Source organism: Telopea speciosissima, chromosome 5 (genome assembly GCF_018873765.1).
Source record: "Telopea speciosissima isolate NSW1024214 ecotype Mountain lineage chromosome 5, Tspe_v1, whole genome shotgun sequence".
Lineage (NCBI taxonomy): Eukaryota > Viridiplantae > Streptophyta > Magnoliopsida > Proteales > Proteaceae > Telopea > Telopea speciosissima.
The window spans coordinates 41185237-41199671 of NC_057920.1; the positions used below are offsets into that span (position 1 = coordinate 41185237).

Genomic DNA, 14435 nt, shown 5'->3' on the forward strand with positions numbered 1-14435 from the left:
AGATTCGAACCAAACTGAGCTTAGTTCCTGTATCCCAGACCTAGTAACCAAATTACATTCGGTTCAGTTCGATTCCTATTATTCGATCCGGATCATGGAAACTACACATTCCAAGTGATCAAGCCTAATTTAATTGTTTCAAAGCAAAGATATCCCACTTGGGCCGATTCGTCTTATTCAAATATTCACAACCAAGAGGTACTGGATTCTCTTTCGGATAGGTCCTCAAGGAGAAGGTTCTGGTTCTAAAACCCTTAACTAGAAGGTAGAAAGTACAAACTATTCTCTCTTTGGAGGATGAAAACAGCAAATCTTTGAACCTGGTTTGAGATTCGGGTCGGGTATTTCACCTTTTCATGAGCCCGATGGATTTGCACCGGAAGAAATTTATTTGGGATTGTAGCTGTTAGGGTGGGTATTTATTAGGGTGGTCATTTTCTCCTTCACCATCTCATTCTTCCTTTCTGTTCTAACTTTTCTTTCTTTAACCCTTTTTTTTTATAATTTCTTTACTGACGTATTTGACCGTTGCTTTGCTCAACGACTCTCTCTTGGTCTCCTTGCTCTCCTTGCTCGCTGATCATCTCTGCCTTCTTCCTGTCGACGATAATCAGGTAGATTTCTTCGTTCTAATCCAATGTAAACACCATTTTTACAAGTTTATGAAAAGATATTTGCATAGAAATCAAGTGCTTTAGTTCCACTTGGAAGTTCGCACTTCTCTGCTTTTGAAGTTCATTTTTCTTCAATGTATACTGAGATAAGCAGTGATTTCGTCTTAAAGTTTTCATCGTGATAAGGTTTTGTCTTACTTGTTTCTCCGAATTTCTGAAACTTCATCTTTCCTTTGAACTTGATTATATCACTATATATGTATTTTTTTTCTTTGAAATGTGTTACATTTCTTTTTTGTCTAAACTTCGTTCATACTTCTTTACTATCATTAGAAGTTCTAGAAGTAGTTTCGGTTCAAGATTTCCTTTTTTTCGGTTAAATCCCATTCATCGTGTGAGATTCTGTGGGTTTCGGAAGGAAGTAGTTTTCGTCACTAAAAATCGTATTTTGAAATGGGTTTTAACCTCTGTTCTGTCGAATTTGCATGTAGATTTCGGCGTAAAAATCTTTTTAGAATGTATTTTAGGTTTTATACATTTATGTGTTTGACAATTTTCCTCTTCTTTAGCATTTAGAGGTTTCAGAGAGTTTTGTCATTTCTCTTACTGTTCAGAGCAGCAAAGCGGTTTAGGTTTTTATGTTTCTTTTGTTATAAATTTTCTTCTCTGTGCTCTTGTCTTCCGGAGTGTTTTGCAGTAGATTTCATCATGAAAGTGTTCTTCTGAAATTAGGAATTCAAGATTAAAAAACAAAATCCGTTCACTTAATCTTAATCTTTCAGTTCATCTTTCAGGCCATGAAATATCTATCAAAGATTTCATCATGTGAATATGTACTGTGAAATTGCAAAAACTTATTCTTTTTCGTTTTTCCATTTTCCACTTTATTTTTCTTTGCTTAAACAAAAATCTCCAAAGCAGATTGGATTTTATTTTCTAGTAGCTGAATCTTCTCGCACTGATTCTTTCTTGTTCTGTCTTCAATTTTTTTATTTCTGCACTAGTATTCCTCACCCTCCTTTTTTTTTTGATGTGAATTCTCTATCCTATTCATTTTACTTGACATGTAACAGAATGCATTGCTCCCTCAGTTGAGCATCTAGAGTTTTTCATTTCTCCTCCATAATAATAAACCCCAATTTTCTTCTTTCTTTTCTAGCCCCCATTAATTTCCAATTTGATACCTAAATACTCTAATTAGAAAATTTAAATCAGACTTATTATCTTTTCTTTGAAAAAAAAATTTGTTATCTTTTTGAGTGGAGATTTGTTTATTTATTTGATTTTAATTTTCTTTTCAAGTTATCCTGTTGCTTGAGAGTTAGTTTTGAAGGTATTGTACTTTTGAAGAACTTGAATTGATGGCTAGAAAGAATCTTCGTTCTTTCCCCATCTCTTCAGAACTGTTCTTTTGTAAGTTAAGCTATTAAAGTCGGAGTTTTGCATAAAAGATGTTGAGCTTGATTTGTCAAGGAAAACTTTCCTTTGTTTCTTTTGATCTCTTGCTCCTTGCATTTCTTACAATGACTATTTCATGACTTGAAGCTCTCAAACTTCCCTTTTTATGTTTAACAGTCAGACTAGATCCATATGAATTTGGTGAATAATACTTGGCCAGCTACTAGTGATATCACCTTTGATTTGAGTCTGAAGAACTCGTAGTAGTGGTGACAAATAGATAGAAATGGGATGTTCTACATCAAAGCTGGATAATGAAGAGGCTGTTCAGCTTTGTAAAGACAGGAAGAATTTTATCAAACAGGCCCTTGAGCAGAGGACTCGATTTGCCTCAGGACACATTGCCTACATACAGTCCTTAAAGCGTGTATCTGCTGCCCTACGTAATTATGTTGAGGGAGATGAACCCCGTGAGTTTTTCTTTGATTCCTTCAGTACCCCATCTTTCACACCAGTAAAGAAAACATGTCCAAGTATCATCTCAATCTCATCAAAACCCTTCTCTACACCACCCCAAATTCAGTCTGAAAGCAACTCAACTTTCAAAGTGAATTACCTGAGATCTGGTGGGAATCCATCCATTTCTGTTGAGGAGAGACCCCAATCACCAGCGACTGTGAGAATCGATGAGTCTTACTCTTCAATGCACCACTTTGGGATTGATGGATTCTTTGCAATGCAGTCATCCCCCATGGACTCATCATTCTTTTCTTCATCACCAAACAGGCCAAGTTTTCCTCCCCGCTCGCCTCAGACTGGACAATGGGATTTCTTCTGGAATCCTTTCACCTCATTAGATGCTTGTGGTTACCCCACCCGCATAAGTCTTGATCAGACTGTCATGGATGACGAGACAGAAGGGCTTAGGCAGGTTCGTGAAGAAGAAGGAATTCCTGATTTGGAAGAGGAAGTTGAAGAACAAGATGAACAGGCAGGAATGTCAGAAGCAAGAGCTAAAATTGAAATGAATTGCGCTAACTGTGATGATGAAAACGTTATTGTTGAAGATGATACTGAAACTGACACTGAAGATGATACTGCCCATGGAGCAAAAGGACTAAAAACCTACGGTACTGAGAGTGTTGAAGCATCAGAAGCACAGAATACAGTAGAACTTGAAATCAGTAATCAAGAGATGGCAGTGGGTGATCGAGAAGATAAAGAAGAGACTCCCGGGTTTACTGTGTATGTAAACCGAAGACCAACATGTATGGCGGAGGTCATAAAGGATCTCGAAGCTCAGTTCATGATAGTTTGCAATTCGGCCAATGAGGTCTCAACAATGTTGGAGGCTACCAAAGCTCAGTACCCTTCAACCTCAAATGAGCTCACAGGTCTGCAAATCGAACATTACCTTTGTATTACACTTTTGCAGTTTAAAAGTTTAATCTAAAAGCTGCCTGGGTTGCTGAACCTGGCCGCAACTTGCCAACTCTGTCTACTCATGGATTTGAACTACTATCCATTGGGATCTTGGATGTCAAAGACCAGTTTGCAGATGGTCATGTAATGGGGGAAATTACATTATTTAGTCATAGGAGAAGGAGATTAAATGGTGGATCCTACTGCATCCTTTGTGCACTTAAATAGAATATTTGGTTTACAGATAGTTATTACTAAAAGGTGATCACACTGTAGGTTGTAGAGTGCAACTCTAATTAGACCATATAATGTGTGAACAAAATGCATAAAATAAATGTCAAGTTCCTTCCATGATTTTTCAGGTTTTTCTTTAGACATGCTAAACAACGATTTGTAATATGCCATTTTTTTGGGTGCAGCTGTGAGAATGTTGAATCCAGTTTCTTTGTTCCGTTCGGCCTCATCACGCTCATCATCATCGAGATGCCTCTACTATTCTTCAATTTCCAGGGATGATGGTTATGACAGCAGCAGTGACATCTCTGAGGAGTCTTGTATGTTCTCAGGGAGTCACCAATCAACACTTGATAGACTATATGCATGGGAGAAGAAGCTATATGAGGAAGTCAAGGTAGAACTCCAAACCAGGAAACTAGTTTCTGTTTTTTTTATTCAAATAGGACCTAAATTTATATAGATGTGTGCTGTTGTCTTGTCAACAGGCTGGAGAACGGGTTCGTGTTGCCTATGAGAAGAAATTTATGCAGCTAAAAAACCAAGATGTGAAAGGAGAGCGTCCTTCTGTGGTGCATAAAACAAAAGCCACAATAAAAGATCTCCATACCCAGATCAAGGTTTCAATACACTCGGTTGAAGCAGTTTCAAAGAGAATCGAAACTTTAAGGGACGAGGAATTGCAGCCACAGCTTCTGGAATTGATACAAGGGTATGATCATATTACAACTCAATTCTTCATGTTTTAGTTTCATCCCCTGTTAAAAACTTCCGCTCATGTGGATCATTGTCTGAAATGAAATCATCATCAAGGTCCTTTCTGTGCTATATCCATGAAGGTCAGAAACCTTCAGACAACTGCAACCCGAGATGATATAACCTGAAATAGCCAGCGGATCCAACATGATGTCAGGATCAATACATCAGAAGTGAACAGTCATGTGACCCGTGAGTTTATTGAGATTATTGCAGGTTCAAAGTTCACACCTCTAGCAGAAGCTTAAGATTGAGTTCAAATGTCATCAGATTCAAGCATTCAGAAAATGTGAACCTTTAGTTGCTGTTAATCTTGATTAAGGTAAATCAAGGTGTAATAGAACTAAGTCCAACAATATTAGCCCGTTTGTTTATTAGGCATCATTTCTAAACCCAATCCCATTCTAAAACCAACCGACTTGGCCAGCCTACTAAGCCTCAAACAGGGGGGGGGGGGGGGAACCCTTTTAATTTTGATCAAGCTTGGACCCAGTCCGGAGCAGACTGGCCTTGGTTTTCTGTCATTAGGCCATCCTTCTAATTAAAGATGATGATTTCTAACTCAATCCACTATAAAGCTGCCTTGGTTTTCTCAGGTTTTGGGTTGAATGATTGCTACTTGGTTTATATTTTGTCCAATTAGGGTTGACCAGATCATTTTCTACCTCTATAATCTTTACATAATCTATAACTAATAATTGGTTTGTTGGAGGGCTGAAAATTGATCCAATTGTAAATGACAGGTTAGCAAGGATGTGGAAAGTTATGGCAGAATGTCATCGAACACAAAAGCGAACAATAGATGAAGCCAAGCTCTTGTTAGCTGGTACACCCCTAAAACGGGCAGAACATAAAAAACACAATGAAATATCACCAACAGAACCACACAGACTTGCTCGATCAGCTGCAAATCTAGAGACTGAGCTTCGAAATTGGCAAGCCTGTTTTGAGTCATGGATCGCTGCTCAGCGATCCTATGTTGATGCACTAAAAGGATGGCTCCTCCGATGTGTCCGAACTGACCCAGAAACATCAAAATTACCATGCTCTCCTCGACGCTCTGGTGGAGCCCCTCCAATTTTTGGAACTTGTATTCAATGGTCCAGATTCCTTGATGACATCCGTGATATCCCCGTGATCGATGGTCTTGATTTCTTTGCAGCAGGGGTGGGTTCAGTGTATACACAACAACTAAAGGATGATTCTCGCCGAACTCCAATGGGATCGAAGCGATTCTCACCTGTTTCCAATGGGAATATGGAGGTGGTGGAGGTGGGTCAGGTAGAAGAGGAGGTGATAATGAGCGCAGAGAAGATAGCTGAGGTTGCCATTAGGGTCTTGTGTGCTGGGATGTCAGTTGTTATGAGTTCTCTAACAGAATTTGCAATGAGCTCCACAGAAGGGTATGCTGATTTGGTTAAGCAATGGGAGAATGCCTCCTGGACACAAGAGGCCAGCAAAGGAGTCGTGTAATTTCAGTCTGTAATGTTTATAGTAGAGTAGTTTGGTAATGGGATGTAATTGTTTATCATAGAATTACTAAATTATGCTAATATTATGGTTCATGTTTCTCATAGATAAATAATTTTTGTATTATGATAATTTCGCTGGAGGTAAATGTTGGGATTCAACCACCAATCTGGTTATCCGAATGTGCAATAGAATTTGCATCGGGTATTTTACCTTTGCATCTAAGTTTGAGATCTCTTCCCATAACAAAAAATTAAACAGAAAACCGCAAGTGTTGTTCCGCCTCCAGATAATAGTTTTTCCATACTTGAGCAACAATAAGATTTGAAGATCAACTCTTGAATCTCCAAATAAAAAAAAAGCCAACACAATCATTCACCAAGAACTAGAGTTTCAAAACCCCTAACCATACACCAGCACTCAAAGAGAGAGCAAAAGAGAGGAGAGAGAAAAAGCTCGACCAAGGGAGGAGCCAATAAAATTCGTTCAGACTACTCTGGCCGATCCCCCAATGGTGTGCTTTGATTCCCTTATTCATTTTCCTATAGTGAATAGGAAATCTTATTGGCGATGAAATCTTTGACTTGCATTCCAATTTGCTTCTAAATAGGGAAGAGGTAGAATATAAAAGAGACTTTGTGTTTTCTAAATTCTAATTAATTATATTTATCAAATAAAAATTAAGGAACATAAATAAAATACTAACAACCTATTTTAATTTTTCAATTAAATGTCATGCATTATTAAACTCTTTAATTTGCATATAGGGCCCTCCATTAAACAATATCTCATGATGGACTTAGGGCATATAAAAAAATACTGTCAAACCCCAATCCGATGATACATGTATTTAATCAGAGATCATGTGATTACAATCAGATGACCAAAAATGCGATTAAACATTATTTGAATAATAAATTAATATGTTCAATAAATAGAAACTAAATATTATAAATCATTTACAAAAATGCCATTGGATCCAGATTCCAGTCCGATTGATCACTTGCATTCTCTCCACTTGATATTCTCCAATCAAGGATAGTGGATTCTATGTTAAGCATCTCTTTCGTTCATGATGTGTAATCACGAATCCAATTCACCGATATAGTCTCTGTGACATCAACCATTGGTGTACCAAAACCTACAACGTAACACTGTAACGATAAGCATCTCTTAGGTCAAAGGGGGTCACTAGTGACGAGTACGCATCTCTCCTTAAGTATTTAGTAAATTTTGTCATTTTTAAACCTTTTTATAAATTAATTACATAATTAAAATTAAAGCAACAAGCAATCCACAAGAGACTACATCCACTCTTCTCAATTCCACTAGATGTCTCCTTTCCATACGATAGGTGGGAAACAAATATCACATCAATGAACATGGGTGACCCTCCGCGCCTAAAGAAAGGTTCCTAGAAGAAACCTCATGCAGAGGAGAAAAGCATTTCCTTGGTGCTCCCGAAAGGACTTTGAATCTTCCTTTTGTGGAGAGAAAGCCTGGATGACAGCCAAGATGTCAATTTGATTGCCAAACATGAATTAATCTGCTCTGCTGTTACTCCATCCATAGAAGTCATGGATTATTTTTTAGTAATCCAGGTGCAGATTGGGCATAAGATCTCTTCCTTTGTAGGCTTCGAAGCCGTTTACAAAGGAGAGCTGGTTCATAAGGATGATGCTTTTCAACCCTCAAGCATGTCACTCTTTTGGGTTGGCAAACATCAACTCCATTTAACAAAGATTTTGAAAAGCATTCTTCCATCTAGTCCAAAGAAATTCCCACATGAATTCTTCAATCCTCTTAGCAACAAAGATTGGAACACTTAAGGTGAAGAGGAAATGGGCAGAAATACTTAAAAGGGGATGCCATTACAAGTGCAATCTTCCAAACTTTAGATAAGCAACAACTTTCCAATTGTCCCGCTTCCTCTTTTGATCTTTCGGTAACAAAACCAAAGTGAATCTATACAGGGAATGGGAAGGCAGTCCAATATAGGAAGAATGAGGCACACCAGTTCACTGTATACAGTGGTGATGAATTAAAGAATGGAACAAATACACTTTTCATGATTAGAAAACTATTTAATACAGTATGGAAGTAAGAACTACTGGCCAAGCCAATTTAATATTCCCTCTAGAACAGAGAATGGCAATGTTTCTCCAGAACATTTGCTGTTTTTTCATTCTGTAGAAGCAAGACATCTCAATTGGAAACTTATTTGAGAACCTGAAAGAAATTGTTAGGGTTAGGGTTTTAAGCACAAGGTTGCTTAAAGCATTACACCCTGAGTATCTAGTTTGGAATACCCAGACTGCTGCCTCCAGCTAGTATATATAGGAAAACTAGGGTTTAGGTCGGATGGGCTAATTACTAGATTGCCTCTCACGACCTGGCATTAATACAAGTAGGATTATATTAGAACATATAAAGGGATATTACATAAATACCCTTACAATCTCCTCCTATGTTCTACATATATCCATTACACATGTATAGGAACCATTGTTCAATCAGTAATTGAATCAATATAAATTGAATATCAATAATCCAATAAATCAAATAAGAAATAAGTAAACTTCAAGAAATAAAACTAGGATTTTAGATCAAAACTAAACCCAACAATAAATCCGAAGTTCCACATGCAAGTGGCTAAACCAAAAGAAATAATCAAAAGAAAAAGTCCTTGCAATCCATGTGACTTTACTCATCAAGTAAGTCATCCTCATCGAGATCCGATTCAACCGTTCTCCTCCATCTTCGCCATTCTCTGTAATTTGTTAAATATGAATTTCATAAGATATTATGAATTCAATCATTTGCACAATAGTATCTAGTTCAACAATAAGAACTTAGTACATTTCATATATGGTGAAGGTAAATCAAAAAACAATAAGTATCATCATCAAGTTTCTTTACAAGAACTCGATCCTATATAGTCTCTATCATAAGGACCATACCATGTTTCCATTTGGAATATCTGTATTCGTCATATCATCATACATTTATGTTGTATCATCAAATTTGGAATGGTACACCATACTATGAAAGACATGTCATCAAATTTGGAATGACATAAAGACTAGCACAATATCATTGAAACATATCGACATTTTTTCATATTCCTTTGTGGAATAACAAAGTAAGGAGACTTCACATGAAAATTTGCTACACCATCAAGTTTGGAATGGTTTCACAAACCCCCATACTTAGTAACCTAACTAAGTTATCGAAACATGTAAACGTCCCGAATGCTTACCAAGGCTAGATGAGATTCGAATAATTCAAAATAATATTGGGTTAGGTTAAGACTCGACTAAATGGTCTTTAACCCCATCTCCCTGTAGTTTTGAATGTTCGATCTTTGTTCAATCCCTTTGTAAGGGCATCGCGTATTATCCTTCGATCTCACATCAATCAAAGTGATAATCCCTTGTTCGTTCTATAATTCAGCATAGCCTGTTTCACCTTCTTGTGTCTCCTCTTACCATTAAAGAGTGAGTTATTCACAATCGTCTTGGTTGCTTGATTATCATAGAATATAGATATAGAGTTTAACTTAAAACTCCTCAATGGAATATCCATGATCGAGATCCTTTATCCACTCGCTTCATCTCCCGAAGCTAGAGCATAAAGTTCGATTCCATAGATGACAGAGCAATACTAGTCTGTCTTTTGGATTTCCATGCTACATTCGCGCTCCTCCTAGTGTAAATACATAACCACTAGTGGATCTCTTGTCTCCCAAATCGAGCACCAAGATGCATCGAATATCCTTCCAAAGTTGGAGGATGTCCATTATAACATAAAGCATAACCTTGAGTACCCTTAAGGTATCTCATCAGCCTCGATAGGGCATCTCAATGCTCTTTTCCAGGATTACTAGTGAAACGACTCAAGCATGCCTACCGTAAAGGCTATGTCGGCCTAGTGCAACTCATTGCATACATGAGACTACCAATCGGTTTAGAATAATCTAACCGATTCATGGTGTCACCTGTGTTAGGTTTCAACCGTTTGTTGTAGTCATAGGGTGTCTCAATCGGTTTACAATCACTGTATCCCCAACTAGAAAGTAGCTTCTCAATGTAATGAGTCGACTAAGGGTGATCCCTTGCTCACGAAGCTTACTCTCATTCCAAGAATGGTGTCTACCACACCAAGATCTTTCATGTCGAATTCTTTGGACAAGGTTTCTTTAATGTCACTCACTACAGAGAGATCAGAACCTAGAATCAACATGTCGTCTACATACAAGCAAATAATCGCGACCTTGTTTGACTCAGACAAAAAATAAAGGCACTTATCCGAGTTGCTGGTTTGAAAACCAAGGCTCTTTACTGTCTTGTCAAACTTCTCATGTCACAATTTAGGTGCTTGTTTAAGACCATAGAGAGATTTGTTTAATTTACAAACTCTTTTTTCAAGTACCTTCCATGACAAACCCTTCGAGTTGGTTCATGTAGATTTCTTCTCGTTAGATCTCCATTAAGGAAAGCCATTTTTACATCCATTTGATGCACAACATAGTGCTCAATAGATGCTATGGCAAGAAGAATCCTTATTGTTGCCAAATGGCGGACCGGAGTAGATGTCAAAATAATCTATCCCTCTCACTGTTTATAGCCTTTAGCTACTAATCGTGCTTTATACCTGGCTATAGACCCATCCGGATTAAGTTTCTTCTTCAGTACCCACTTACACCCTATTGTCTTGGCCCCTCTAGGCAGATCAACAAGGTGCCAGGTCTCATTCGCATTAAAGAGCTCATTTCCTCATCAATGGCTTCTTTCCATAACAGGGAGTCTCTAGATCTCATCGCTTCCTTATAGGTGGATGGATCAGCCTCTAAATGGTAGGTCACAAAATCCTCATCAAAATTCTTGGGTACTCGATCTCTAGTAGATACTCTTCTAGATTCGATTCAAGGAGCATTGTGGGAGTAGTGTCGAAACAATTGGTTCAGATTCCAAAGGTGATTCTCGTAACCACTTGATCAAACCAGGCAAGGTCAGGCCTTTATCTCTAAGGAATTTATCCTCAAAGAATATAGCATCCCTAGATTCTATCACCACATTGGTTGATAGATCCAAAAATCGGTTTGCAAATGTCTTACGCACAACCTAGATATACACAAGTGTTTGTTCTAGTTCCCACCTTAGGTCTCCTAGGGTCTTGTATCCTAACATAAGCTATACAGCCCCAAACCTTAAGAGTGTCATATCTACGGGGATGATTATGCCATAGTTCATAAGGTGTAGAAGTCGGTTTTGAATGTGGTAGTCTATTTAGAATGTGATTTGCGATCAACATGCTTCTCCCCAATAGCAAGAGGGCATACCATTGTCAATAACATGGAGTTTAACATCTCTGCTAACGTCCTGTTTTTCTTTCAGCTATGCCATTTGATTGAGGTGAGTAAGGAGCGATAGTTTCAAGGATTATGCTGCGAGGCACGGAATTCCTTGAACTCGTCAATTTGTATTCTCCTCCCCTATCACTTCTAAATCTTTTAATTTTCAAGTTCAACTGATTTTCTACCCTATTCTTGAAAATTTTAAATTTTTCAAAAGCTTCATCTTTAGATTTTAACGGTATAAATGACAGTATCTAGAAAAATCGTCTATAAATGCTATCAAATACTTCCGACCTCCTCTAGTTGTGTAGCTTTTAAAGTCACAAATGTCAGAATGTATAAGTTCAAGAAGTTGAGTGCTCCTAGAAATCGGTCTGAACGGTTTTCTAGTTATTTTAGTTTGAGCACACACTTCACATCTGTTAAATCTAATTGAAGTGTCTAATGGTAAATTATGAGTTTTAGCTAGTTTGAGCATTTTCCTATAGTTCACATGCCCTAACCTACAATGTAGTATTTTGGGATCAAGTGAATTATGGTTAACCTGATTTATTGTCTCATTAGCTAAACTCAACCTAAACATACCATTCAAATTATAAGCACATCCAAAATAAAAGGAGTTAACAGACAATGTTACTCTACCACTACTAAAAGTAATAGACATGCCAGCATCAAGCAAAATTCCAATGGAAATTAAATTCTTTTCAAAACCGGAAAGATTTTAACATTTTTCAAAGTTAATATTTTACTCGATGATAGAACCAGGTTGTCCCTTGTTGAGCCACTTTCACGACGTCTCCATTTGCATGAGTGATAGTCTCGCTGCTTGAACAACATCGGTGAGCAGGTCCTTGCTATTGCAAACATGACAAGTCGCTCCAGTCTAACCACCAATCGAAGATGTCTTGCCAACCCTTACCCTTGCCAACCATGGCAACAAAGTTAGTAGGCTCGTCTTGTCCACGGCATGTGAACTTCCTTCGTGGTGTGTCGGTGTTTCCTTTCTTAGGACCCCTACACTCGGATGCATGGTGACCCCACTTTCCCACGAGTTGTGGCACTTGCCCCTCTTTTTAAAATTAGTCTTTTTGGCCTCCAAGCTGTTGGGGTTCTTTCTTAGGTGGCTTGGGACTGCCTAGGATATTTCTTGGGTTGTGAAACCAAATTGGCGATACGTTATTGTTTCACCATCTCCAAGTTATTCCCGGCTCGTTCTCATCTTCGATTCTAATGAACCGTTTGAGATCATCCAGCCCCACTTGTGTTTTCTTTTCTGTGCATCTCGGTTTTAAAGGAATGCCGGATAGAGGGTAACTTAAAGATAATTGCACCCACTAAGAATGCATCAACAACGGGGATGTTTTCTTGGTTCAATTTTGTTCTCAAGTTCTCAAAGTCATTACTTGTGGAAGTATCTCCTTATCTTCTTGAAACTTGAAGTCCATAAACTTGTCAACCAAGTGAGTTTTTGATAGGTCCTCCTCCTTTTTGAATTGGGCTTCTAGGTTTTCCCAAATCTCTTTTGCGATCTCATATTTACTATAGGTCTCTGCTGACCTATCGACAGCGAGTTCAATAGGTAGTCTTTGCAAAAGTCTTCGTCACTTATCCATTGGGCTTGATTAGGTCCGTACAATCAGAAAATTTATTTACTACAGAGTAGAAAATATTGAGGTACTTCATCCAAACCGAGTCTTCCTTTTCCAAGAACTGAACTCGAGCCACTAAAGCTTTCCAATTTGATCATCTCAATTGGAACAGCATGTTTCTCCATTGTTAAGTGATTTGTTTATATGTCCAAGTAAAAACTTAAATAAAAAATAAATACTTTAAAGAACAATCACACCTGAGATGGAGAACCCTGGATTCAAACGGCGAAAGAAAAGATCGCGATAGTGCGACGACGTCGGCGTTGGTGCTGACTCTAATGGTGTAGATCCGATTTGATTTTGTAGAGCCAAAATCAAGAGGAAATAAGATTCTCACAAATTCTTTTAACTTCTGACTTTTGTTTTGTCTTTTTCTATCTTTCCTTTGTTTTTTTTTTTTTTTTCAATGGTCAAATCAAAGGAAATAGAAAATAGCAAACTTTCTGCATACGAATTTTTGCAAAATTCGTATTCGCAAAAGTCCCTTTCTCTCTCTTCTTTTGATCAAATCAACAATACTTTTTCTTTTTTTTTCAATCAAAGTCAAATCCCTTTCTCTCTCTTCTTTTTGATCAAATCAACAATACTTTTTCTTTTTTTTTCAATCAAATCTGTCAAATCAAGAGAAGGTTTGAAAAAACCTTACGGTCAAAAGAGTAATTTCTCTTGACAAAGGTTTGGACAAAGAAGGCTTTCGGCCAAAAGAGGGATTCCTCTCTCAGAATGAAAGCGAAACTTTAAAGTTAAGGAATTCCAACGCTACCAAGACCAAAACCCCGAATAAGTCACTGCTTGTATTCGGTTGAAATAGGAATAACCCTCTACCCACCACGGTGATGACCGCTATAGAGCCGCCGTAGTTGGCAACGACGATTGCTATCGAGGTGAGAAGTTCTTCTTTGTGGGTGGAGCCCGCCACACTTTAGTTGTTTTTTTTTCAAAACAAAAACAAACGAACAACAGTAAAACTTTTGGTTACCAAAGCTTCGGATAAAGAGGAATAAATCCTGCAGACTTGAATGATGAGCGGCGCCAAATCGATCTCCAAAGTTGATCGTATAAGAACCGCCACGGTGATTCCAATCTCCAAGGTCGATCACACAAACTCTAATGCTTTAAGATTGTTAGGGTTAGGGTTTTAAGCACAAGGTTGCTTAAAGCATTACACCCCGAGTATCTAGTTTGGAATACCTGCATCACGCCTCCGACTAGTATATATAGGAAAATTAGGGTTTAGGTCAGATGGGCTAATTACTAGATTGCCCCTCATAGCCTGGGCATTAATACAAGTAGGATTATATTAGAACATATAAAGGGATATTACATAAATACCCTTACAGAAATTACTTCCAAACCACCCTAATGTGCATGTGTGGATGAGCAAATTTAACCCTTTAGCTGTTTCTAGGGATCAGCCATACGAAGTTCAAGCAAACAAGAGGTAGACATCCATAAAAAGAAGGAGAGGTAGACAAGTAAATGGAATAGAATACTTTCTCAGAAATAATAAGCTGCATACGGTAAACATACCCCAGT

At 37.9% G+C, this 14435-nt stretch overlaps 1 protein-coding gene across 2 annotated transcripts; it reads left to right on the plus strand.

Annotated features, from left to right (window-relative positions):
- The first annotated feature begins 547 nt into the window (after window positions 1-547).
- LOC122662350 (protein ROLLING AND ERECT LEAF 2-like) lies at window positions 548-6000 on the plus strand. 2 transcript variants are annotated; one of them, XM_043857963.1, is made up of 5 exons: window positions 548-614; window positions 2190-3406; window positions 3854-4065; window positions 4157-4380; window positions 5168-6000. In XM_043857963.1, exons 2-5 carry the CDS (start codon window positions 2299-2301, stop codon window positions 5895-5897), a joined length of 2274 nt encoding a protein of 757 aa, XP_043713898.1. In that variant the 5' UTR covers window positions 548-614; window positions 2190-2298; the 3' UTR covers window positions 5898-6000. The 2 variants fall into 2 exon arrangements, with proteins under 2 accessions (XP_043713898.1, XP_043713897.1); XM_043857962.1 differs by lacking the exon at window positions 548-614 and having other exon boundaries at window positions 2028-3406.
- Window positions 6001-14435: the final 8435 nt, after the last annotated feature.